Source organism: Phyllobates terribilis, unplaced genomic scaffold, assembly GCF_046119375.1.
Source record: "Phyllobates terribilis strain yellow unplaced genomic scaffold, ASM4611937v1 Scaffold_10__3_contigs__length_209671492, whole genome shotgun sequence".
In the NCBI taxonomy this organism is placed as follows: domain Eukaryota; kingdom Metazoa; phylum Chordata; class Amphibia; order Anura; family Dendrobatidae; genus Phyllobates; species Phyllobates terribilis.
This window is the reverse complement of record NW_027362770.1, coordinates 169,972,113-169,999,876: the sequence shown is the minus strand read 5'-3', so window position 1 is coordinate 169,999,876 and position 27,764 is coordinate 169,972,113. Positions and strand designations below refer to the sequence as shown.

At 48.1% G+C, this 27,764-nt stretch overlaps 1 protein-coding gene across 1 annotated transcript; it reads left to right on the top strand.

The window, feature by feature from the left end:
* The first annotated feature begins 2,179 nt into the window (after nucleotides 1–2,179).
* LOC141164646 (E3 ubiquitin/ISG15 ligase TRIM25-like) lies at nucleotides 2,180–24,286 on the top strand. Its single transcript, XM_073650128.1, has 2 exons — nucleotides 2,180–2,259; nucleotides 22,056–24,286. The coding sequence occupies exon 2, from the start codon at nucleotides 22,058–22,060 to the stop codon at nucleotides 23,663–23,665; it is 1,608 nt and encodes a 535-aa protein (XP_073506229.1). The 5' UTR covers nucleotides 2,180–2,259; nucleotides 22,056–22,057; the 3' UTR covers nucleotides 23,666–24,286.
* The last annotated feature ends 3,478 nt before the right edge of the window (nucleotides 24,287–27,764 follow it).

Below are 27,764 nucleotides of genomic sequence, written 5' to 3'. Positions count from 1 at the left end.
GCGACGCGGGATTTCCTTGACAGACAGACAGACAGAAAGACAGACAGACGGGATAAGACAATTATTTATATAGATCATTCTTTTAAGGTCACACTATATAAATCCAAGCCGGTTGCATGGATTTATATAGCGTGACCAAGTTGTCAAGCACTTTCCAAGTGATGCTAAAATCGCTTGGAAAGCGCTTGACAACTTGCATGTGGAAATGCATGTGAAAAACGCTTCACTTCCGCTTGTCCCTGGCAAGAAAAAAGCATGTACAATCCGCATGCATTTTTTCTGCCAGGGAGATGCAGAAATGCTCAGGAAAAATCCGGAGCATTTCTGCATCGTGGGAACATAGCCTTAGTCTGTTTCAGTAGGCTCCACAATCATGGGGGAGACTGTTGACTTGACAGATGTCCAGAAGGCAGTCATTTTGTAAAGAGAGGAGAGAACAAGGCGCAATGGGTGACTCAGTATTGCAATTGTAGAGGGGTGTGGGGATGGCTACTAACCTTATGAAGTTGTGCACCTCTGCACAACCCCAGTGTAAAGCTCCACAAGCTCCGCTCTGTTGGTGGCTGTCATCTATTTCCAGCGGCGTTCACAGATCCTGATCTCTTGGTGGTATATCACGTGGTCAGGTTAGTAGCATGTAATGCCGAGATAGACGCCCAGCTTCACCAACACCCCCGGCAGCATTCCGGAGGGGTTAAGGCAGCGCAGCTTGGAAAACCAGGGTAGTGATTCTAATTAAATTGCTCCCACAGGTGAAAAAACAATAGGTTATAGGCAGCTCTACCGCACCCCAACAGGGGGAAAAGGACAATCAGTGAATATGAATAGCGGTACCAGAGCGCCAATAACAGGGCAAAAATATTAAAAGGACTGATGAAGGTGGCTGTGTCCACCGAAACGCGTTGTGTGTGTGTATTAATAAATCAGTCCTTTTAATATTTTTGCCCTGTTATTGGCGCTCTGGTACCGCTATTCATATTCACAGAAGGCTGTCATTGACACACTCGACAAGGTCCAGAGTTCCAATTTTCATTTCGAAATCAAGGTCCCAGAGTCTGGAGGAAGAGTGGAGAGGCCACAATCCAAGCTGCTTGAGGTCTAGTGTGAAGTTTCCACCATCAGTGATGGTTTGGGGAGCCATGTCATCTGCTAGTGTAGGTCCACTGTGTTTTATCAAGACCAAAGTCAGCACAGCCGTCTACCAGGAAATTTTAGAGCACTTCATGCTTCCCTCTGCCGACAAGCTTTTTGGAGATGGAAATTTCATTCTTCAGCAGGACTTGGCCCCTGTCCACACGGCCAGAAGTACCAATACCTGGTTTACAAACAACAGTATCACTGTGCTTGATTGGCAGCAAACTCGCCTGACCTTAACCCCATAGAGAATCTATTATAGAGAATCTATGGGGTATTGTCAAGAGGAAGATGAGAGACACCAGACCCAACAATGCAGACGAGCTGAAGGCTGCCATCAAAGCAACCTGGACTTCCATAACACCTCAGCAGTGCCACAGGCTGATCGCCTCCATGCCACATTGCCGCATTGATGCAGTAATTGATGCAAAAGGAGCCCCGACCGAGGATTGAGGGCATTTACTGAACATACATTTCAGTAGGCCAACATTTTGGATTTTTAAAAACATTTTTCAAGCTGTTGATATAAAGTATTCTAATTTACTGAGATAATGACTTTTGTGTTTTCATTGGCTGTAAAGCCATAATCATCAACATTAACAGAAATAAACACTTGAAATAGATCACTCTGTCTGTAATGACTCTATATAATATATGAGTTTCACTTTTTGTATTGAAGAACTGAAATAAATTAACTTTTTGATGATATTCTAATTTTGTGAGAAGCACCTGTGTCAGCATCCTAAGGATATGATGTAGAGGTCGATACTGTTTAACTTCGAGTCTCAATGTCTCACGGGCCCCATAGCAGCTGCGTGGCTGTCGCTATGGGCGGTAAGCCCCACTACCATGGCTGTGCGATGCTGGTGATACTGATGGGGCTTCTCCTCATTAGCAGTAGGTGTTTGGTCTGTGTCACTGGGGATAGGAGGCTGCAGGTCTTAGGTAAGAAGTAATAAGTAGGTGGGGTCTTGGTGGGGTTTGGCCGGGTGTGATAGGTGGTGGCTTACAGGCGCCTGCAATGCATGATGGAACTTGTAGTAACAGAACACAGGAAGTCAGGGAAGAGGAAGTTCTCTCTGTGCCTCAGAGCTGCAGCAACAAAGAGGAGAAGCCGGAAACAAGGTGAACACTGCGGAAATAAGATTATAGAAGTCATAGGAGGCAAATAAGAGCAAGAGTTATTGGAAGAAAATCATTAAGGGTCCTGGCTAATCTCTGTAAGGCTGTGTGTCCACGATGCGTTTTTAATGTGTTTCTGCAGCGTTTTTGCGGCTGCGGAAACGCATGGTAGAAGGCCTGCCATGTTCCCCAATGATAATCCGCATGTGCTCTGCACATGCTGCGGAAATTTCCGCTGCGGATTATCATTGCGGAAAAAAACGCAGCACTACCAATTATTTTGCTGCGTCTTTGCCGCCATTGACTTGCATTAGATCGCATGGATTACGCATCACTGTATATGTAGATGCGTAATCCAAGCGTTCTAATGTGCGGATGGTACCCGGGTGTAGATGAGAGGAGAGTCTCCTCCACACCCAGGTACCATTAAAAAATCAGTAAAAAAAGAATAAAATAAAAAATAAATGAATATTAACCTTCCGGCGGCCCCCGCTGCGCTCCTACTTGCTTCCCGGCACTTTGCAGTGGATTGAAGGACCTGCGCTGACGTCAGAGTCATGTGACGGGTCACGCAGCGCTGACGTCAGAGTCATGTGACGGGTCACGCAACGCTGACGTCGGCAGGTCTTTCAATCCACGGCAGCCGGGACCGAGCGAAACAAGCCAGCGCGGGCCATCGGAGGGTAAGTATAGATTTATTTTTTTATTTTTAACCACTCTCTCGGGTCACACTATATAAATCCATGCCGTTTGCATGGATTTATATAGTGTGACCTAGTTGTCACAAACACTTTCCAAGTGATGCTAATCGCTTGGAAAGCGCTTGTCAATCCGCATGCGGAAATGTCAGTGAATAACGCTCCATTTCCGCATGTCCCTGGCAGGAAAACGCATGTACAATCCGCATGCGTTTTTTTCTGCCAGGGAGATGCAGAAACGCTCAGGAAAAAATCCGGAGCATTTCTGCATCATGGGCACATAGCCTGAGACGAGCATTGAGGAGTCGTGTGCTGTGCGGATGTAGAATTTATTTATGGAGGGTCTTTTGTTGATACAGTTAAACTTCAACCTTCATTAATTTTTTTGTGTTTTTTTTTTTAGTTTGTTTTACAACTTATATGAACATTTAAAACTTATAATTGTAACGAACATAGAAAGCAGAAGAAATCAGGATGGAGCATATACAGTATATACAGTGGGTACGGAAAGTATTCAGACCCCTTTAAATTTTTCACTCTTTGTTTCATTGCAGCCATTTGGTAAATTCTAAAAAGTTCATTTTTTTTCTCATTAAAGTCCACTCTGCACCCCATCTTGACTGAAAAAAAAACAGAAATGTAGAAATTTTTGCAAATTTATTAAAAGAGAAAAACTGAAATATCACATGGTCATAAGTATTCAGACCCTTTGCTTAGACACTCATATTTAACCCCTTTACAACCCAAGGTGGTTTGCACGTTAATGACCGGGCCAATTTTTACAATTCTGACCACTGTCACTTTATGAGGTAATTACTCTGGAACGCTTCAACGGATCCCCCTGATTCTTAGACTGTTTTTTCGTGACATATTGTACTCCGTGATTGTGGTAAAATTTCTTCAATATCACTTGCGTTTATTTGTGAAAAAAACGGAAATTTGGCGAAAATGTTGAAATTTTCAAAATTTGAATTGTTATGCCCTTAAATCAGAGAGATATGTCACACAAAAGAGTTAATAAATAACATTTCCCACATGTCTACTTTACATCAGCACAATTTTGGAACCAAAATTTTTTTTTGTTAGGAAGCTATAAGGGTTAAAAGTTGACCAGCGATTTCTCATTTTTCCAACAAAATTTACAAAAACATTTTTTTAGGGACCACATTACATTTGAAGTCACTTTGAGAGGTCTTTATGACAGAAAATACCCAAAAGTGACACCATTCTAAAAACTGCACCCCTCAAGGTGCTCAAAACCACATTCAAGAACTTTATTAACCCTTCAGGTGCTTCACAGGAATTTTTTGAATGTGGAAGAAAAAAATGAACATTTAACTTTTTTCACAAAAATGTTACTTTAGACCCAATTTTTTTTATTTTCGCAGGGATAACAGGAAAAAATGGACCCCAAAATTTGTTGTGCAATTTCCCCTGGGCACGCAGATACCCCATATGTGGGGAAAAACCACTGTTTGGGCGCACGGCAGGGCTGGGAAGGGAAGGAGCGCCATTTGACTTTTTGATTGTAAAATTTGCTTGAATAATTAGCGGACGCTATGCATCTAGATTGGTGCCTTGGGGGGTCTAGTTTCCAAAATGGGGTCACTTGTGGGGGAGCTCCAATGGTTAGGCACACAGGGGCTCTCCAAACGCAACATGGTATCCGCTAAAAATTTGAGCCGAATTTCCATTCAATTTGTTAGCGGACACCATGTCGCGTTTGGAGAGCCCCTGATGTGCCTAAACAGTGGAGCTCCCCCACAAGTGACCCCATTTTGGAAACTATACCCCTCAAGGATTGGTCATCATATTGAATAAGTTGTCATTACTCTTGAGCGCAAGTGCTCGCTACTTGAGTTTGCATCGGGTACTCAGGTATGCACCATGTATCACGGGTGCTCAAGTGAAATGCTCGAGTCCCCGCCCGCATGTTTCACGGTTATTAGACACCCACCAAAAAACATGCGGGGATCGCTCGTGCATGGCAAGCAATCCCCGCATGTTTTTTTTGGCCGCGAAGCATATGGGGCGGAGACCCGAGCACCCTATGCAAACTCAAGTAGCGAGCACTTGCGCTCAACACTACTCGCCATATTGTCTTTTTTTTTTTACATTGGAAAAAAAAAACAACCCCAACCCTAACATTAGCACAACCGCAACCCCAGCGTTTATTTTTTACGCCGCTCCTCATGCGGTATAAGTGATGAGATTACTTTATTCTTCGGGTCGTTGCTATTAGAGCGATACCAGAATCATATCGGGTTTTTATGATTGACAGCTGTCACACACTAAAAGACACATATTTTGTAAAATCTAGTTTTTGCATTGCCATATTTTGGCAGACAGAGTCATGTGACGGCTTGTTTTTTGCGGGATGAGTTGACATTTTTATTGGTGCCATTTTCAGGCACGTGACATTTTTTGATCGCTTTCTATTCCTATTTTTGGGAGGCAGAATAAACAAAAACCAACAATTCAGGAATTGTGTTTTTTTACATTTTTTTATTCTGCTCCGCGTGTGGTAAAATTGATAAGGCAGCTTTATTCTTCGGGTCAGTACGTTTACAGCTGTACCACATTTATATAGTTTTTTATGTTTTGGAGCTTTTATTTTATAGAAAAAATTATTTTTTTGCATCGCTTTATTCTGAGAACTCTAACTTTTTGATTTTTCGGGTGATGGAGCTGTATGGTGGCTTGTTTTTTGCGGGATGAGATGACGTTTTCAGCGGTACCATTTTTATTTATATTCGTCTTTTTGATCGCGTGTTATTGCATTTTTTGTTTGGTGGTATGATGATAAAGCATTGTTTTTTGCTTTTTTTTTTTTTTACCGTGTTCACTTAAGGGGTTAACTAGTGGAACAGTTTTCTAGGTCAGGTCGTTACGGACGCGGCGATACCAAATATGTGTACTTTTATTGTTTGTTTTTTTTTCATAATAATATTTATTAATGGGTACATTATATTTTTATTTTTAGTGGATTATTTTTTTTATTTTTTTTTTAATATTTGTACAATTTTTTTTTTTTCACTTTCAGACAGTTTTTTTACTTTTTTACTTTGTCCCACTATGGGACTTTCACTTTTTTTATTCTGATCGACTGCATGGCACAGGAATGCAGCACCATCCCTGTGCCATGCAGGCTGTCAGCGCTGGACAGGGAGAAGATAGTTTGGAGATGCACTGCGCATGTCCAAACAATCTTCCTGCTGTCTGGTGACCCGGATGTTGTCATGACGACATCGGGTCATCATGGCAACACCAGGGAAGCCGCGGCAGACAGCGCTAGAGGCCGGAAGAGGAGGTGAGTATACCGATCACCTCCCCTTGCCTCCGCAATGCTGCGATCGACTTTGATCGCAGCATTGCGGGGGTTAATGTGCTGGGAGCGGTGCAGGACCGCTCCCTGCATATTGTCACAGCTGACACCCGACACTATCAGCTGACACCCGGCGGCGATCGCGCCCGCACAGCCTGTGTGCGTGCGCGATCGCCATGACGTACTAATACGGGTCAGGCTCTTAAAGCCCAGGGCACTGACGCGTATTAGTACGTCATGGGCTTTAACCCCTTAACAACATCTGACGTACTAATACGCGTCTGTGCCCTGGGACTTAAGAGCCAGACCCGTATTAGTACGTCATCGCAATCGCGCGCGCACACAGGCTGTGCGGGCGCGATCGCCGCCGGGTGTCAGCTGATTGTCACAGCTGACACCCGGTACTATGTGCAGGGAGCGGTCCTGCACCGCTCCCAGCACATTAACCCCTGCGATGCTGCGATCGAAGTCGATCGCGGCATTGCGGGGGCAAGGGGAGGTGATCGCCGATACTCACCTCCTCTTCCGGCTTCCAGCGCAGTCTGCAAAGGCTTCCCGGGTGTTGCCATGACGACCCGATGTCGTCATGACAACATCCGGGTCACCAGACAGCAGGAAGATTGTTTGGACATGCGCAGTGCATCTCCAAACAATCTTCACACTGTGCACCGCTGACAGCCTGCATGGCATAGGGATGGTGCTCCATTCCTATGCCATGCAGGCGATCAGAGAAAAAAAAGTGAAAGTCCCATAGTGGGACAAAGTAATAAAGTATATAAACTGTCTGAAAGTGGAAAAAAAAAAAAAAATTGCAAAAATATATAAAAAAAAATAATCCACCAAAAATAAAAATCTAATATACCCATCAATAAATATTATTCTAAAAAAAAAAAAAAAAACCCAATAAAAGTACACATATTTGGTATCGCCGCGTCCGGAACAACCTGACCTATAAAACTGTCCCACTAGTTAACCCCTTCAGTGAACACGGTAAAAAAAAAAAAAAAAACGAAGCAAAAAACAATGCTTTATCACCATACCGCCAAACAAAAAGTGGAATAACACGCGATCAAAAAGACGCATATAAATAAAAATGGTACCGCTGAAAACGTCATCTCGTCCCGCAAAAAACAAGCCGCCATACAGCTCCATCAGCCGAAAAATAAAAAAGTTATAGCTCTCAGAATAAAGCGATGCTAAAAAATATTTTTTTCTATAAAATAGCTTTTATTGTGTATAAGCGCCAAAACATAGAACAATGATTCAAATGTGGTACCGCTGTAAACGTACTGACCCGAAGAATAAAGCTACCTCATCAATTTTACCACACGCGGAACAGAATAAAAAAAAAAAAAAAAAAAAACAATTCCTGAATTGTTGGTTTTTGTTTATTCTGCCTCCCAAAAATCGGAATAGAAAGCGATCAAAAAATGTCACGTGCCTGAAAATGGCACCAATAACAACGTCAAGTCATCCCGCAAAAAACGAGCCGTCACATGACTGTCTGCCAAAATCTGGAAAAATTATAGCTCTCAAAATATGGCGATGCAAAAACTAGATTTTACAAAAAATGCGTCTTTTAGTGTGTGACAGCTGTCAGTCATAAAAACCCCATATGATTCTGGCATTGCTGTAATCACACCGACCTGAAGAATAAAGTCGTCTAATCACTTATACCGCACAAGGAACGGCGTAAAAAATAAACTCTTGGGTTAGGATTGGGCTAGGGTTAGGGCTGGGTTTGGGGTTAGGGTTGTGCTGGGGCTAGGGTTGTGCTGGGGCTAGGGTTGTGCTATGGTTAGGGTTAGGGCTGGGGTTGGGATTTTTTTCAAAAGTAAGAAAAAAAGATGACGATATGGCGACTAGTGTTGAGCCAAAGTGCTCGCTACTTGAGTTTGCATCGGGTGCTCTGGTATGCATTGAGTATCGTGGGTATTTGAGTGACATGCTCGAGTCTCTGCCCCATATGCTTCGCGGCCAAAAAAACTTTACGGGGATTGCCTGCCATGCACGAGCGATCCCCGCATGTTTTTTTTTGGGTGTCTAATAACCGTGAAACATGCGGAGCAGGGACTCGAGCATGTCACTCGAGCACACGCTGTACATGGTGCATACCTGAGTACCCGATGCAAACTCAAGTAGCGAGTGACTCACCCCCTGGGCCAGTGCTGTAGTGCGGCGCGCGTGCGCGCGGGGGATACCCGGAGCCGGATCCGATGGGGGTAGTAGTCTTCGTGTGGCGGTGACCCGGTCCGCGCCCAGGGTGGTCAAACTAAGTGGCAGTTATTGGTATGATGGTATTAGTGTCCGACTACGCCACCCGTTGATTTGCGGTCGCAAGGCCGCCACTGCAAAACAGTCCGCTGAGGCCGATGGTATATATGTGCAGCTATGGTGGTATAACCCCCAACGGGAGAGGTATAGCCTCAGGGCAGCTGGTGCGGGTGAAGGGAGTGATAGTAAGAGTGTCCCGGTACCTATGGTGCTGGTGGTGCGATGGAACACAGAGACTGATTGCAGTTTTCAATGCTTTACTCACAGTTGTTATTAACGTCAGTCCTGCAGGTGATGACGACCCGAGCCATGCTGCGTCCACCAGGTACGGGGCTCGACCAACCCCCAGGCAGTTCCAGAGTGTGACCTTGAACTCCTTTCCCCGTTCCTTTCTCTGGCCGTCCCCACTAGGGGCCCACCCATGTCCAGCTTCCTCGGGCCTTCTGGTGGCGAAACCTTTCTCCGGTCTCCCTGACCCTATGTGGCGTGCCTTCGTGGTGGGTGTAGTGAGTGGTCGCACCAAGACGTGGCCACGACCTCCGGTTCCTGGCTGAGGATAAGTGGCCTCCACCAGTTTGGGATCCGGTACCCTGATCTGCCAACCCTTCACCCGCTGACTCCTAGCGTGTTCGGGTTCCTTCTTGCTTCATGTCTCTGGGCCTTTCCTTATGTTTCATTCTTTCCTTGCTTCTTGTTCCTTTCTTCTTCACTCTTGCTCCCTCCAGGGGCAGCACCCAGACAGGGCTGCTGCTCCCTGTCACTCCTCTTCTCACTCTTCTTCTGTCTGACTGAACTCACTCCTAAGATGGTGCCCACTTTTTATACTCCCTCTGACACCCGAGCCCAGGTGACTAGCAACCAATGGGCTCCTTCCTATGCCCAGAAACCCACTCCCATCTGCCCCTACACCACTGGGATATTCCCCCCCCCCCCTCCCCACTCCAGCCAGGAACAGAAGCTGTCGTACCTGCACATCTTTCTAGTGGGAGTACCGTCGGTCTGTTCCTCGGAAATGGGGTGTGTGTGGTGCATGCAGCTAACTGAGTTCTAGTCCACACTCCATCCTTACCCGGGAGTGGAATACCACACCTCTGGTTCGAGGTGCAATACCCCTGTAGCAGCCGAGCCCTCGGGGTGCTACACGAGCACTTGCGCTCAAGAATAATGACAACTTATTCAGTATGATGACCTAATGTAAACAAATTCTGTGCCGTACCTCTGGGTTTAAAATGTTCACTATACACCTTAATAAAATCCTTGAGGGGTATAGTTTCCAAAATGGGGTCACTTGTGGGGGAGCTCCAATGTTTGGGCACACAGGGACTCTCCAAATGCAACATGATATCCGCTAACAAATTGTCGGCTCAAATTGTTAGCGGACACCATGTTGCGTTTGGAGAGCCCCTGTGTGCCCAAACTTTGGAGCTCCCCCACAATTGACCCCATTTTGGAAACTAGACCCCCCAAGGCACCTATCTAGATGCATAGTGAGCACTTGGAACCCCCAGGTGCTTCACAAATTGATTCGTAAAAATGAAAAAGTGAAAAAAAAAACACTTTTTCATTTTTATGAATCAATTTGTGAAGCACCTGGGGTTCCAAGTGCTCACTATGACTCTAGATAGGTGCCTTGGGGGGTCTAGTTTCCAAAATGGGGTCACTTGTGGGGGAGCTCCAATGTTTGGGCACACAGGGACTCTCCAAATGCAACATGATATCCGCTAACAAATTGTCGGCTCAAATTGTTAGCGGACACCATGTTGCGTTTGGAGAGCCCCTGTGTGCCCAAAATTGTGCTGATGTAAAGTAGACATGTGGGAAATGTTATTTATTAACTCTTTTGTGTGACATATCTCTCTGATTTCAGGGCTTAAAAATTCAAATTTTGAAAATTGCAAAATTTTCCAAATTTTCACCAAATTTCCGTTTTTTTCACAAATAAACGCAAGTGATATCGAAGAAATTTTTCCACAATCATGAAGTTAAATATGTCACGAAAAAACAGTCTCAGAATCAGGGGGATCCGTTGAAGCATTCCAGAGTAATTACCTCATAAAGTGACAGTGGTCAGAATTGTAAAAATTGGCCTGGTCATTAACGTGCAAACCACCCTCGGGGCTTAAGGGGTTAAAGGGGTTAAAGTCACATGCTGTCCATTTCCTTGTGATCCTCCTTGAGATGGTTCTACTCCTTCATTGGAGTCCAGCTGTGTTTAATTAAACTGATAGGACTTGATTTGGAAAGGCACACACCTGTCTATATAAGACCTCACAGCGCATGTCAGACACTATAAGGCTGCGTGCACACTATGCGTTTTTCATGCGTTTATGCTGCGGTATTTCCGCAGCGGAAACTCATCAAAAACGCATGGTAATCCGCACCCCATGGTCCCCAATGGCATTCCGCAATGTCAATGCACATGCTGCGGATTTTTCCGCAGCGTTTCTGCAGCGCAAATAAATCCGCAGCATGTTCATTAATTTTGCGGAAGCGCAGCGGAACCGCCGCCATTGACTTGCATTGAGACGCAAAGAATCCGTGTCTGTACATTTGTACAAGCGGATTTTATGCGTCTCTATGTGCGGATGGTACCCAGTTCTGGAGGAGAGAAGACTCTCATCCAGACCTGGGTACCATTGTACCTGTAAAAAAAAGAATAAAATAATAAATAAAGTTTATATTCACCTGTCCGGCGGCCCCAGCAGCTCTTCTCCTTCCAGGACCTGAGATGACGTCGCGGTCATGTGACCGCAGGCTGTCTCGCGAGATGCCGGCAACCCGGAAGAAGCCAGGACGAGCGCGACAGCACACGCGGCGGGGGATCGGGGGTAAGTATAGCTTTATTTTTTTATTTTTACGGTCACACTATATAAATCCATGCCTTTTGCATGGATTTATATAGTGAGACCTAGTTGTCAAGCACTTTCCAAGTGATGCTATCGCTTGGAAAGTGCTTGTCAGTTCGCATGCGGAAACACATGCGTTAACGTATGTGGGTACGCATGTGAATTCGCATGTATTCCGCATGTATTCTGCAGGAAAAACGCATGCACAATCTGCATGCGTTTTTTTCTGCCAGGGAGATGCAGCAATGCTGCAGAAATTTTCTGCTTCATTTCTGCATCGTGGTCACATAGCCTAAGAATCATGAGCTCAAAGGAACAGCCCAAGGAGCTCAGAGACAGAATTGTGGCAAGGCACAGATCTGGCCATGGTTACAAAAGAATTTCTGCATTGCTTAAGGTTCCTAAGAGCACAGTGGCCTCCATAATCCTTAAATGGACGAGGTTTGGGACCACCAGAAGTCTTCCTAGACCTGGCCATCCAGCCAAACTGAGCAATCGTGGGAGAAGAGCTTTGGTGAGAGAGTTAAAGAAGAACCCCAAGATCACTGTGGCTGAGCTCCAGATATGCAGTAGGAAGATGGGAAAAAGTTCCACAAAGTCAACTATCACTATTGCCCTACACCAGTCGGGCCTTTATGGCAGAATGGGCCAGACGGAAGCCTTTCCTCAGTGCAAGACATATGAAAGCCCGCATAGAATTTGCTCTAAAACACATGAAGGACTCCCAGACTATGAGAATTACGATTCTCTGGTCTGATGAGATGAAGATAGACCTTTTTAGTGATAATTCTAAGCGGTATGTGTGGAGAAAACCAGGCACTGCTCATCACCTACCCAATACAATCCCAACAGTGAAACATCATGCTATGGGGGTGTTTTTCAGCTGCAGGGACAGGACAACTGGTTGCAATTGAAGGAAACATGAATGCGGCCAAGTACAGAGATATCCTGGATGAAAACCTCTTCCAGAGTGCTCTGGACTTCAAACTTGGCCGAATGTTCACAAAACAATGACCCTAAGCACACAGCTAAAATAACAAAGGAGTGATTTCAGAACAACTCTGTGACCATTCTTGACTGGCCCAGCCAGAGCCCTGACCTAAACCAAATTGAGCATCTCTGGAGAGATCTGAAAATGGCTGTCCACCAACGTTCACCATCCAACCTGACGGAATTGGAGAGGATCTGCAAGGAAGAATGGCAGAGGATCCCCAAATCCAGGTGTGAAAAACTTGTTGCATCATTCCCAAGAAGACTCATGACTGTACTAGCTCAAAAGGGGGCTTCTACTCAATACTGAGCAAAGGGTCTGAATACTTATGACCATGTGATATTTCAGTTTTTCTTTTTTAATAAATTTGCAAAAATTTCTACATTTCTGTTTTTTTTCAGTCGGGGTGCAGAGTGTACATTAATGAGAAAAAAATGAACTTTTTAGAATTTACCAAATGGCTGCAATGAAGCAAAGAGTGAAAAATTTAAAGGGGTCTGAAAACTTTCCGTACCCATTGTATATAACGCACACACACATTTTTTTACCATGTTCACTGAATGCTAAAACTGACTGGCCATTATGATTCTCCAGGTCATTACGAATTCGCAGATACCAATCATGTATAGGTTCTTTTTTTATTTAAGTACCGTATATTCCGGCGTATAAGACGACCTGGTGTATAAGACGACCCCCCTACTTTCCTGTTAAAATATAGAGTTTAGGATATATTCACCGTATAAGACTACCCCTTTTCCAACGCATACCAAACACCGGTAAAAATTTAAAAAAAACAGATTTGAATTTAACATGGTCCTTTTTTAATTTAAATTCTTATGACATGCAGGTATATAGCAGGAAAACTGTCACTCATAAACATATTAAAATAGGGGGGACCCCACGTCATTTTTTGGGGGGGTCCCCCATTCTAATAGCTAGTAAAGGCTAGGTATTCAGCTGGGGGCTGATATTAGTAGCCTGGGAAGCTCCGTGGGTATTACCCTCTTCCCAGACTTCAAACATCTGCCCCAACCGTCTGCTTAACCTCCGCTAGAGACTATAATGATGGTGGATCCCACGCCAATTTTCTTTTTAAAAAATCCTTTATTTTAACACTAAATGACAATTGAGGGGTTAATAAAGATGCAGTCCCTAAATTATTAATTTTGTAATTAATTTTTCCCAAAAATGTTGACGTGGGGCTTCGCCATATTTTTGTGTCCAGCCAGGTACAGCAAGCAGGAACGGGCTGCACCCAACCACCAGCTGCCTATTTGTACCTGGCCGGAGACAACAATATAGGGAAGCCCTTTTTTTTTTAATTATTTCATGAAATAATTAAAAAAAAAAATACGTGGGGCTTCGCCCTATTTTTGTGTCCAGCCAGGTACAACTAGGCAGCTGGGGGCTGGAATCTGCAGCGCAGGGAGACCCAAGCTTTCTGGGCCCCCCCCCGCTGCAAATTGCAGTCCGCAGCCACCCCGGAAAATGGCGCGTTCATAGAAGCGCCATCTTCTGGCGCTGTACCCAACTCATCCAGGGCCCTGGTGCGGTGGCTCACTGGGTAATAAAGGGGTTAGGGCCAGCTTGGCATTATCAGCTGGCCCTAAGCCCGAAATTCATGGGGTCACGCCAATATTAGACATGACCACCATGAATTTCTAGTAAAGTAATTAAAAAAAACACAACACCCAGAATAAAGTCCTTTAATTGAAATAAAGACACAATTTTTTAATGTTCTAAATTAAACCATACTTACCATCACGCCCATTCCAGCTGAAGCCAACGATCTCCTGCAATAAAAGTAAAATAATAAAGCAACATCATCCTTACCTTTCCATGGTTCCCAGGACCGGTCCAGCTCTGCTACATCGAGATGACAGGCTGCACCGCAGCAGAACGCTGCCATCCATCCTGTCATCCCGCAGACACTGAGAAGCGCAGGCATGCTTGTGCTCCTCAGTGTCTGACTGTGACGGCATCCAGATGAGCCGAGATCATGTCCAATGAACTCGGCTCACCTCATGCACGTCACTGACAGCGTGGGAAAATTCTCCTGCTTCCCGCATGCGCAGTAGAAGTTTCCCACGCTGTCAGTGACGGACGTCCAGGAGGTGAGCTGAGTTCATTGTCGGCTCATCTGGATGCCGTCACAGTCAGACACTGAGGAGCACAAGCATGCCTGCGCTTCTCAGTGTCTGCGGGATGACAGGCTGGATGGCAGCGTTCTGCTGCGGTCCAGCCTGTCATCTCGATGTAGCAGAGCTGGACCCGTCCTGGGAACCATGGAAAGGTAAGGATGAGGTTGGTTTATTATTTTTCTTTTATTGCAGGAGATCGTTGGCTTCAGCTGGAATGGGCGTGATGGTAAGTATGGTTTAATTTAGAACAATAAAGATTTGTGTCTTTATTTCAATTAAAGGAGTTTATTCTGGGTGTTTGTGTTTTTTTTAACTTTGACTATGGGGTTAGTAATGGGGGTGTCTTATAGACGCCTCTCCATTACTAACCTGGGCTTGATGTCAGCTGGCATTATAAGCTGACATCAACCCCAGCCCTATTACCCCTGCCACCGCTACAGGGCAGCGTGGAAGAGCGAGGCTAAGTGCCAGAATTGGCGCATCCTATGAATGCGCCATTTCTGGGGCGGCTGACGGCTGGTGTTTCTAGCCTGGGAGGGGGCCAATATTCATGGCTCCCTTCCTGGGCTATTAATATCAGCCTCCAGCTGTCTGCCTAGCCTTTGCTAGCTATTAAAATAGGGGGGACCCCACGTCATTTTTTTGGGATCCCCCATTTTAATAGCTAGTAAAGGCTAGGTATTCAGCTGGGGGCTGATATTAGTAGCCTGGGAAGCTCCGTGGGTATTATCCCCTTCCCAGGCTTCAAACATCTGCCCCAGCTGTCTGCTTAACCTCCGCTAGAGACTAAAATTAAGGGGAACCCCACGCCAATTTTTTTTTTTAATAAATCCGTTATTTTAACACTAGATGACAAGTACAGTAACCAGCACTGTCACTGTACTTCTTATATATGTGACTGACATGTTTCTATCTATCTAATCTATGTGTGATGCTCTATCTTTCTGTTCTAAATTGTCGGGTACAGATGCTGAATTGCCGGCCGGCTTTTTTAAAGAGACGGTGCATGAAAACACTATTATTTGTTTTAATAAATCCTTTACACTAAATGACAAGTACAGTAAGCAATACTGTCACTGTACTTCATATATATGTGACTGACATGTTTCTATCTATCTAATCTATGTGTGAAGCTCTATTCTTTCTATTCTAAATTGTCGGGTGCCGGCTTATGCCGCTGCTGAATTGCCGGCTTTTCATATATTGTCACAGAAGCGATGCGAACTTCCCTGCTCCGGACACAGCGCAGCGCTTCTGTGACAAGTGAAAGCTGTCGGCACAGAAGCCCTGCGCTGTGTCCGGAGCTGGGAATACGCAGCGATGTGTCCGTTTCAGCACAGAAGCGCTGACTATCTGGACCTACCGCCGCCGTATTTTAACTCCCTCCACCTTATATTAACTCCGACATGGCAGGGATACGGCCACGGCAGCTTATTAACACCCCCAGAGTATCCCCGCATGTCAATTTCTGAAAGTTCAAAAGCATTACCGGCGTATAAGACGACCCCAGACTAGACAGAAGATTTTTCAGTCTTTAAAAGTCGTCTTATACGCCGGAATATACGGTAGTTAAAAAAAAATTCAAATGTAGAAAAAAGGCGCAGTTTTCTGGGATCCGTAGTGTCTTAATTTTTTGGGATCTGGGGCTGGTTGAGGGCTTATTTTTTGCTCACCGAGCTGACGTTTTTATTGATATGATATTGGGGTAGACACTATGTTATTGCATTTACTTGCAATGCTGCGACGACCAAAAAAACCCACGGAATTCTGGCATTTTGATTCTTTTCCTCTTTACCCCGTTTACCGATGAGATTAATTTACTTTATATTTGATAGATCGGACATTTCTGAATGCAGCAATACCACATTTTTTTTAAATTGTTTTATTTTGAATGTGGCAATGGGCCGGCGTTCATAGAATATATGCCATGAGGGTCAAATGACAGCTGATCAGATCAGCGCTGCACCCCGCATCAAAGGCAGGGACACGACCAATGACGTACCAAAACGTCATAGGTCGTGAAGGGGTTAATCTATTATGAAATATATACATACTAGATGGTGGCCCGATTCTAACGCATCGGGTATTCTAGAATATGTATGCGGCGCAATCAGCAGAGCGTTGTTTAAATTTGCCGCCAAAATCGCTGATTGGTCGCGGCTGGCAACCGCGACCAATCAGCAAAACGGTGTTTAAATTTTGCGGCAATATCGGTGATTGGTCGCAGGTGGCGGCCGCGACCAATCAGCGAACTGCGTTAGTGAGGACCGGAGAGCGTGTTTAAATTTGGCGATAAAATCGCTGATTAGTTGCGACCGTGACCAATCAGCAGAGCGGGCTTTAAATTTGGCCCCAATAATGCTGATTGGTTGCGGCCGGCGACTGCGACCAAGTAGCATAGCGGTGTTTAAATTTGGCGCCAATGTCGCTGATTAGTCGCAGCTGGCGGTCGCGACTAATCAGCAGAGCGGTGTTTAAATTTGGCGCCAATAATGCAGATTGGTCACAGCCGGCTGTCATGACCAATCAGCAGAGGGGTGTTTAAATTTGGTGGCAATATTGCTGATTGGTCGCGGTCGGCTGGCGGCCGCGACCAATCAGCCGAGCGTTGTTTAAATTTGGCGCCAATCTCGCTGATTGGTCGCGGACGTCAGCCGACCGCGACCAATCAGCAGAGCGTTGTTGAACTTTGGCGCTAATCTCGCTGATTGGTCGTGGTCGGCTGGCGTCCGCGACCAATCAGCTGAGCGGCGTTTAAATTATCCGCCCATATCGCTGATTGGTCGCGGGCGTCGACCGCGACCAATCAGCGTCGTATTAGTGAGGACCGGGGAGCGGCGCTGCCTGTGCGGCTACTTCCGCTGCGAGAAGCCGGGAGATGAGCGGCTGCTCGCAGCAGAAGTATCCCGACCCGCTGCGCCGCTCCCCGGTCCTCTCTTGACACCCTAGCCGCATGGAGGTCAGCGCCGCTGCCTCTGCGGCTACTTCCGCTGCGAGAAGCTGGGAGATGAGCGGCTGCTCGCAGAAGTATTCCGACCTGCAGCGCCGCTCCCCAATCCTCCTTTGACACCCTAGCCGCATGGAGGTCAGCGCGCGACCAATCAGCACAGCATTGTTTAAATGAGTCGGCAAGATCGCTGATTGGTCGCGGGCAGCGTCCATGACCAATCAGCACAGCAGGGTTTAAATGTGGCGCCAAGATCGGTGATTGGTCGCGGGCAGCGTCCGCGACCAATCAGCACAGCGGTGTTTAACTTTTTTGCCAAGATCACTGATTGGTCGCGGCCAGAGATCGCGACCAATCATTGAATCGTATTGGTGAGGACCGGGCAGAGGAATCATATTGGTGAGGACCGGGGAGCGTCGCTGCCTGAGAGGCTACTTCCGCTACGAGAAGCCGGGAGATGCGCGACTGCTCGCAGCAGAAGTATCCCGACCCGCAGCGCCGCTCCCCGGTCCTCCCTTGACACCCTAGCCGCATGGAGGTCAGCGCCGCTGCCTGTGCGGCTACTTCCGCTGCGAGAAGTCGGGAGATGAGCGACTGCTCGCAGCAGAAGTATCCCGACCCGCAGCGCCGCACCCCGATCCTCCCTTCACACCCTAGCTTCATGGAGGTCAGCGGCGCCGGCGGCCGAGGTCCTTCTGCTGCTACCAGCCGGGAGATGATCGCCTCGCGCCGGTCATCTCCCAGCTGCATCTCCGTCCCGCAGATGAGCCGCTAAGGGCCGTCATCTTTTTTCTGAAATCCCGCGTCGCTGATTGGCTGCTGCCGGACCAATGAGCAACGCGGGATTTCCTGGACAGACAGACAGACGGGATAAGACGATTATATATAGACTAGATGGTGGCCCGATTCTATTGCATCGGGTATTCTAGAATATGTATGCGGCCGACCGGGCGCAATCAGCAGAGCGTTGTTTAAATTTGGCGCCAATCTCGCTGATTGGACGCGTCTGGCGTCCGCGACCAATCAGCGAGCTTGGCGCCAAATTTAAACAACGCTCTGCTGATTGGAGGGCGCGACCAATCAGCGTATCGTATTGGTGAGGACCGGAGAGCGGCTGCCTGTGCGGCTACTTCCTCTCCGAGAAGCCGGGAGATAAGCGACTGCTCGCAGCAGAAGTATCCCGACCCGCAGCGCCGCTCCCCGGTCCTCCCTTCACACCCTAGCCGCATGGATGTCAGCACCGCTCCTCGGTCCTCCCTTCCGCATGGATGTCAGCGGCGCTGCCTGTGCGGATACTTCCACTCCGAAAACCCGGGACATGAGCGGGCGCTCGCAACAGAAGTATCCCGACCCGCAGCGCCGCTCCCCGGTCCTCCCTTGACACGCTAGCCGCTGATCTCCCGACAGTAGCCGCATGGTGTTACTAAGGTCCGGACATTTGTGTTCAAAATCGCTGATTGGTCGTGGGCGCTGCCCGCGACCAATCACTGATTTGGGCGCCACATTTAAATATCGGCCGCGACCAATCACTGATCTTGGCGCCACATTTAAACACCGTTGTGCTGATTGGTCACCGACGCTGCCCGCGACCAATCACCGATTTGGGCGCCACATTTAAATAGCGTCCGCAACCAATCTGCACAGCGGTGTTTAAATGTGTCTGCAAGATCGGTGATTGGTCGCGGCCGCTATTTAAATGTGGCGCCCAAATCGGTGATTGGTCGCGGGCAGCGTCCGCGACCAATCAGCACAGCGGTCTTTAAGTTTTGCGGCAAGATCAGTGATTGGCCGCGGCCGAAGACCGCGACCAATCATCGAATCGTATTGTGAGGACCGGGGAGCGGAATCGTATTGGTGAGGACCGGGGAGCGCCGCTGCCTGTGCGGCTACTTCCGCTGCGAGAACCCGGGACATGAGCGACTGGTCGCAGCAGAAGTATCCCGACCCGCAGCGCCGCTCTACCGGCCGGGAGATGAGCGCCTCGCGCCTGTCATGTCCCGGCTGCATCTCCGTCCCGCAGATGGCTCTGTTAGTCGAGGTCCTTCTGCTGCTACCGGCCGGGAGTTGAGCGCCTCGCGCCAGTCATCTCCCGGCTGCATCTCAGTCCCGCAGATGAGCCGCTAACGGCCGCCATCTTTTTTCAGAAATCCCGCAGCGCTGATTGGCCGCTGCCGGACCAATGAGCGACGCGGGATTTCCAGGACAGACAGACAGAAAGACAGACAGACGGGATAAGACGATTATATATATAGACTAGATGGTGGCCCGATTCGAACGCATCGGGTATTCTAGAATAGGTATGCGACCGACGGGGCGCTATTAGCAGAGCGGCATTTAAATTTGGCGCCCAAATCGCTGATTGGTCGCGGTTGCCTAACGCGACCAATCAGCAAAGCGGTGTTTAAATTTGGCGGCAATATCGGTGATTGGTCGCGGGCGGCGGCCGCAACCAATCTGCGATCCGTGTTAGTGAGGACTGGAGAGCGTGTTTAAATTTGGCACCAAAATCGCTGATTGGTCGAGGCCGCCGGCCGCGACCAATCAGCAGAGCGGTGTTTAAATTTGGCGCCAAAATCGCTGATTGGTCAAGGCCGCGACCAATCAGCGATTTTGGCGCAAAATTTAAACAACGCTCTGCTGATTGGTCGCGGCCGTCAGACGCGACTAATCAGCGACTTTGGGGCCAAATTTAAACCCCGCTCTGCATCGCTCTGCTGATTGGTCGCGGTCGCCGGCCTAGACCAATCAGCAGAGCGTTGTTTAAATTTGGCGCCAAACTCGCTGATTGGTCGCGGATGGCGGCCACGACCAATCAGCGAACCGTGTTAGTGAGGAATGGAGAGCATGTTTAAATTTGGCACCAAAATCGCTGATTAGTCGCGACCGCGACCAATCAGCAAAGAGGTGTTTAAATTTGACGACAATACTGCTGATTGGTCGCGGTCGCCGGCTGCGATCAGCAGAGCGATGCAAAGCGGGGTTTAAATTTGGCGCCAAAATCGCTGATTAGTCGCGGCTGACGGCCAATCAGCAGAGCGGTGTTTCAATTTGGCGCCAAAATCGCTGATTAGTCGCGGCTGACGGCCAATCAGCAGAGCGGTGTTTCAATTTGGCGCCAAAATCGCTGATTAGTCGCGGCTGACGGCCGCGATCAATCAGCAGAGCGTTGTTTAAATTTTGCGCCAATACTGCTGATTGGACGCGTCTGGCGTCCACGACCAATCAGCAGAGCGTTGTTTAAATTTGGCGCCAAGCTCGCTGATTGGTCGCGGCTGGCGTCCGCGACCAATTAGCACAGCAGTGTTTAAATGTGGTGGCAAGATCGGTGATTGGTCGCGGGCAGCGGCCGCGACCAATCAGCAGAGCGGTGTTTAACTTTAGCGCCAAGATCACTGATTGGTCGCGTGCGGAGAGCGCGACTAATCAGCAAATCGTATTGGTGAGGAGCGGGGAGCGGAATCGTATTAGTGAGGACCGGGGAGCGCCGCTGCCTGTGCGGCTACTTCCGCTGCGAGAACCCGGGACATGAGCAACTGCTCGCAGCAGAAGTATCCCAACCCGCAGCGCCGCTCCCCGGTCTTCCCTTCACACCCTAGCCGCTGATCTCCCCACAGTATCCACATGGTGTTACAAAGGTCCGGACATTTGTGTTGAAAATCGCTGATTGGTCGCGGGCGCTGCCCGCGACCAATCACCGATTTGGGCGCCACATTTAAATAGCGCCCGCGACCAATCACTGATCTTGCGGAGAAAGTTAACCACTACTTTGCTGATTGGTCGCGGCCGATATTTAAATTTGGCGCCCAAATCGGTGATTGGTCGCGGCCGATATTTAAATTTGGCGCCCAAATCGGTGATTGGTCGCGGGCAGCGTCCTCGACCAATCAGCACAGCGGTATTTAACTTTTGCGCTAAGATCAGTGATTGGTCGCGGTCTTCGGATCCGACCAATCATTGAATCGTCTTGGTGAAGACCGGGGAGCGGCGCTGCCTGTGCGGCTACTTCCGCTGCGAGAACCCGGGACATGAGCGGGCGCTCGCAGCAGAAGTATCCCGACCCACAGCGCCGCTCCCCGGTCCTCCCTTCCGCATGGATGTCAGCGACGCCGGCGGTCCTTCCGCTGCTGCCGGCTGGGACATGAGCGCCTCGCGCCGCTCATCTCCCGGCTGCATCTCCGTCCCGCAGTTGGGTCCGGCGGTCGGGGTCCTTCTGCTGGTAACGGCCGGGAGATGAGCGCCTCGCGGCGCTACTCTCCCGGCTGCAACGCCGCTGAGCTCCGTCCTGCAGATGAGCCGCTAACGGCCGCCATCTTTTTTCTGAAATCCCGCGGCGCTGATTGGCCGCTGCCGGACCAATGAGCGACGCGGGATTTCCTGGACAGACAGACAGACAGATAGACAGACAGACAGACAGACAGACAGACGGGATAAGACAATTATATAGTAGATTCTTACATCATATTTAAAGGACTGAATACCTGTTAAGATCGTGCCGTATCCTGTGTCTATATAGGTGAACTCTCCATTTGCTTTCTGAGTATCAGATACTTTAATTTCTCTCTTCCTTCTTCCGACAGCCATGGCGTCTGCTGATCTGAGAGACCAGCTGCTCTGCTCCATCTGTTTATCTATCTTTAAGGATCCTGTAACGCTGAGATGTGGACACAACTTCTGCCGGGTCTGTATTGATCGTGTGCTGGATACACAGGACGAGTCTGGAGTTTATTCCTGTCCTGAATGCAGAGAAGAGTTTCAGGAGCGGCCGACACTGATGAGGAACATAAATCTTCATAATGTCGCAGAACGTTTCCTGATTACTCAGCAAGAACAAGAGGAGATCACCGGGATCTGCTGCACTTACTGTGTGGACTCTCCTGTACCTGCTGTTAGATCCTGTCTACACTGTGAGGCTTCTCTGTGTGATAAACACCTGAGGTCTCACAACAAATCACCAGAACACGTCTTATCTGACCCCAGCACTTCTCTGGAGAAAAGGAAATGTTCTGTCCATAAGAAGATCCTGGAATATTACTGCACTGAGGACGCGGCTTGTATCTGTGTGTCCTGCAGTTTGATTGGGGAACATAATGGACATAAAATGGAGTCACTGGATGAGGCCTCTGAGAAGAAGAAGAAAAAATGTAAAAATGTTCTTCAGAAACTGATCACAAAAAGAGGGGAGACTGAGGAAAGAGTCCGGAGTCTGGAGGAGCGCTGGAGAAAAGCTCAAGAAAATGCATCTGGAGAAGCCGAGAGAGTCACTGCCCTGTGTACAGACATCAGGAGACGGGTGGACGACCTGGAGAAGAAGGTCCTGAGTGAGATCTCCAGGCAGGAAAAGGAAGAGTCACTGTCACTGTCTGCTCTGATCCATCAGCTGGAGATAAAGAAGGACGAGCTGTCCAGGAAGATGAGACACATTGAGGAGCTGTGTAACATGACGGATCCACTGACTGTCTTACAGGAACCAGACACCGGTGACTTGTGTGATCCTGAGGAGGAGGGAGGTGATGAGGACACAGGGGGACATGATAAACAGCCCCATGATGGAGATGACCTGGATGTGGCTGTGATCTCACACACATTACACACATTATGTGATGTAATATCAGGTATAAGGAGCGGGATCTATATGGAGGGTCCTGCAGACATATTACTGGATGTAAACACAGCTCATAATTATATCCTTATATCAGACGACCTGAAAACTGCAACCTGGACACGAGAGAAGCAGAAACGTCCAGAAACAGCAGAGAAATTCCAGACATATAATCAGGTGATGAGCAGGAGGGGATTTACCTCAGGACGACATTACTGGGATGTGGAGATCAGCAGATCAGGGTGGTGGAGGGTGGGGATGTGTTATCCCAGTATAGACAGGAGGGAAGATCAGTCACTGATTGGAGATAATGACAAGTCTTGGAGTTTGAGGAGATATAACAATCAGGATTCAGTGAGATATGACAGTAATGTGATCCGGTTAGCTGACAAGATCTCCAGTGATAGAGTCAGGATATGTCTGGATTATGAGGCCGGGCAGCTGTCCTTTTATGAGCTGTGTGACCCCATCAGACACTTACACACCTTCACTGCCACCTTCTCCGAGCCCCTTCATGCTGCATTATATGTATGGGAAGGTTCTATAAAGATATTCGGGAGAAGAAGCAACTGGAAGAAACCATCATAATATAAGAAAATGGTGATAAAGAATCTAATAATGAAGGGATTATATTATTTTTGCTGATAATCAGTTGCTAATATTATATCCTCCTGATCATATATCTATACGCTGCTTATAATTCCCTCTCAGTTACTAGAAGACATTTCCATCCCATCGCGCTGTTGTTCTACAATGGAATCTCTGATCAGATGTTCCTCAGTTTTCTACATAAATGAAGCAGCTAGTAAAGGTCAGACGAGCTGTTCTTCACAACATAATCCTGGGAAATTGTTGACTTGTTTTCTGTACTAGTTTAATAATTTGCCCAACAATTTGTAAGGAGACTTCTTAGTGCCATTTGCCAATCTAATAGATGGAGAACATAAAAGAACAGGACAAGTTGTATCTGACTCTCTGTGATCATCTGGTGACATAATTGATTACTGTCCTCCATTAGTAACTGGGATTGGGGTGGAATATCTATTTCTTGGTCTTGATCGCACTGATTGTACCTTACCTCCTATATGTTCTTCTTCTAAAGGAATCTGATTTATCAATTTGTATTAAAAATGTGCATAAAATATCTAACGCTACTGCCTTTACTGCCAAATTTGGTAAAAATAGAAAATAAAATTCTGTACAATATTAGTTATTTATTTTATTATTATTTTTGAATATGGTGGAATTGTGACACTATACCCGGCCACCTGCAGTCGGGTCAGATCTATAGTACTGAGCAGAAAATTGAGGCAGATGTGGAAAAAATGCCGCAAAGTAAGAATGTGAAAAAGTTATATCTGTGCTCTCATTGTGGTCAGTGATGTGCAGAGGAAAGCAGAAAAGCCGGATAAATACAACCATTTACTGTAATGGCCACTTGTCACTTTGGTTGTGATTTCCTAAACAACTATGGCAATGTTGTGGGGGAAATGTGACAGTATTAATATTCATTAGAATGAGCCCTAATAAGGGCTGTTGTTGCAGATTTCAGAAATAAATGTGATGTTGAATCCCTGCCTAAATGCAGGTAAAATTCTCTCCCTCGCTCAGCAGCAGTTCTCTCTACTCTGCCTGTCTGAAGGCTAGACTGTGACGAGCATAGGGTCCCGAGTCTTTTATATAGACCCGATGGCTGGCCGCCTAGCGTCAATCACAGTAATGCCACTTCCAACTTGGCTACGGCAATACCGTGACTGGCAGGCAATCCCTGCATGTTTATTGGCTGTCTAAACAGCGCCAAACATGCGGGGCGGGGACTCGAGCTTCCGCCAGAGATTTAAAATAAATACTCGCCGAGTATCCAGTGTAACATCCCTGGCGGCGTGCTGGCATGGCTTACCACCTCCCACCATGCAAGACCGCCATCTTACCTATCAGTCCAGGCTGCACACTTTGCTCCAGTACCTGCTGTGTGCATGTCTGTTGTCTGATTGCTTAGGGTGGTGGTGCGGTTACTGCCTGATTCTTAAAGTTACTGTGAGCGCACTCCTAATGTGTCCCCAGCCTATTTGCTGTTAGTCGCTGGATACTTAAACCCCCTCCACCCAGTAGGAGGTGCCTGAGCAACACTTTCAGTGTGTTCTGGGCAACTGAGTTGCCAGGTCCTGTCCTGTATCTTGTCTGTTATGCCACCCTGGGGGCTGTATACCCAGGCCCGTTACTTGTATCTGTGACTTCTAGTCTGTTTCTGCCACCCTGGGGGCTGAGTTCCCAGGCTCGTTCCTGTATCTTGTTTCTGATTCAGTTCCTGTCTGAACAGTGTCCTAGCCCGTTACTTGTTCGTCTCTATGTCTGTACCTTCCCTTTTCCTGCAGTGTCTGAACCTGCACCTAACTCCAACTCGTCTCTGTACTTCTGTTTGTGAGTTTAGTGTCCACTCGTTACTTCATTGTAAGCACCTTGTGTGTATCTGCTCTGCTCTGCTTGTCTACCGAACCTGCGGGTTTTGCTCTGCTTTGCTTGTCTACCGCACCTGCGGGTTTTGCTCTGCTTTGTTCGTCTACCGCACCTCCGGGTTTTGCTCTGCTTTGCTCGTCTAAAGCACCTGCGGGTTTTGCTCTGCTTTGCTCGTCTACCGCACCTGTGGGTTTAGCTCTGCTCTGCTCGTCTACCGCACCTGCGGGTTTTTCTCTGCTCTGCTCGTCTACCGCACCTGCGGATTTTGCTTTGCCCTGCTCGTCTACCGCACCTGCGGGTTTTGCTTTGCTCTGCTCGTCTACTGCACCTGCGGGTTTTGCTTTGCTCTGCTCGTCTACCGCACCTGCGGGTTTTGCTCTGCTCGTCTACCGCACCTGCGGGTTTTGCTCTGCTCGTCTACCGCACCTGCGGGTTTTGCTCTGCTCGTCTATCGCACCTGCGGGTTTTGCTCTGCTCGTCTACCGCACCTGCGGGTTTTGCTTTGCTCTGCTCGTCTACCGCACCTGCGGGTTTTGCTCTGCTCTGCTCGTCTACCGCACCTGCGGGTTTTGCTGTGCTCTGCTCGTCTACCGCACCTGCGGGTTTTGCTCTGCTCTGCTTGTCCACCGCACCTGCGGGTTTTGCTTTGCTCTGCTCGTCTACCGCACCTGCGGGTTTTGCTCTGCTCGTCTACCGCACCTGCGGGTTTTGCTCTGCTCGTCTACCGCACCTGCGGGTTTTGCTCTGCTCGTCTACCGCACCTGCGGGTTTTGCTTTGCTCTGCTCGTCTACCGCACCTGCGGGTTTTTCTCTGCTCTGCTCGTCTACCGCACCTGCGGATTTTGCTTTGCCCTGCTCGTCTACCGCACCTGCGGGTTTTGCTTTGCTCTGCTCGTCTACCGCACCTGCGGGTTTTGCTCTGCTCTGCTTGTCCACCGCACCTGCGGGTTTTGCTTTGCTCTGCTCGTCTACCCACCTGCGGGTTTTGCTCTGCTTTGCTTGTCTACCGCACCTGCGGGTTTTGCTCTGCTTTGCTCGTCTACCGCACCTGCGGGTTTTGCTCTGCTCTGCTTGTCCACCGCACCTGCGGATTTTGCTTTGCTCTGCTCGTCTACCGCACCTGCGGGTTTTGCTCTGCTTTGCTTGTCTACCGCACCTGCGGGTTTTGCTCTGCTTTGCTCGTTTACCGCACCTGCGGGTTTTGCTCTGCTTTGCTCGTCTACCGCCCCTGCGGGTTTTGCTCTGCTTTGCTCGTCTACCGCACCTGCGGGTTTTGCTCTGCTCAGCTCGTCTACCGTACCTGCGGGTTTTGTTCTGCTCTGCTTGTCTACCGCACCTGCGGCTCTGTTCCTGTATACCAGTCTGTACTGGCCCCTATCCTGCCTGCGTTCCTACCTGCCAGTACCCACCTGTCTGCACACCAGCCGTGCCTGTCAGTACCCATCTGTCTGCCTGCCAGCTGTGCCTGCCAGTACCCACCTGTCTGTATGCCAGCCTAACCTGCCTGTTCCTGCATTCCCCGGTGTGGGTCAACAGCTGTGACCGGGGTCTGACCTGGAGTGGCACCTGGTCCCTCTGCTCGGTTCCTCCCTGGTTCACGGAGTCGACTGAGCCGCCGTGCGACCTTGGTCGGCCCAAGTTGATACTTGGTCATGCCCCTCCAGGCACTCCTCGGTTCATGGTCCAGTGAGATCACTAACCACGCTCACGCCAGTCAGTCCGGGCGTGTGCGTAACAACCAGCATCTCGAGCACTGTGATGCTCGGGCGAGTGACGAGCACGCTCACACATCACTAGTTATCACTAGTCGTTAGAGGGTTATTCTGGATTTTCCAGGTTAATATGGATCTAAGGGCCAGTGTACCTACTACTTTTTCTAAGGTACATTCAGATGGCCCCCTTTGCTTGTCCACATAGATGGGTGCAGGAACTGTCTACTATTTCCATGCATTAGTCTGGCCTGTGAATCGGACCGGACGGCAGCATGTTGCAATTTTTTTACACTGCACAAAGGCTGACATTTGATAGTACATATGCTGAAAATAAATCTGTTTGAAAGTACCTTATGGTGGAATTAAGATATCTGTATATTACTGTCCCACTATGATTATTTTTCAGACTGGCTCCTGGACTACTGACCCGAACTCAATAGCCTCATTGGTATATATGACACTATTAAGTTCGGGTCTGGAGACCCACAGTCAGTTCTTAATTTGCGATTTTAGACCAT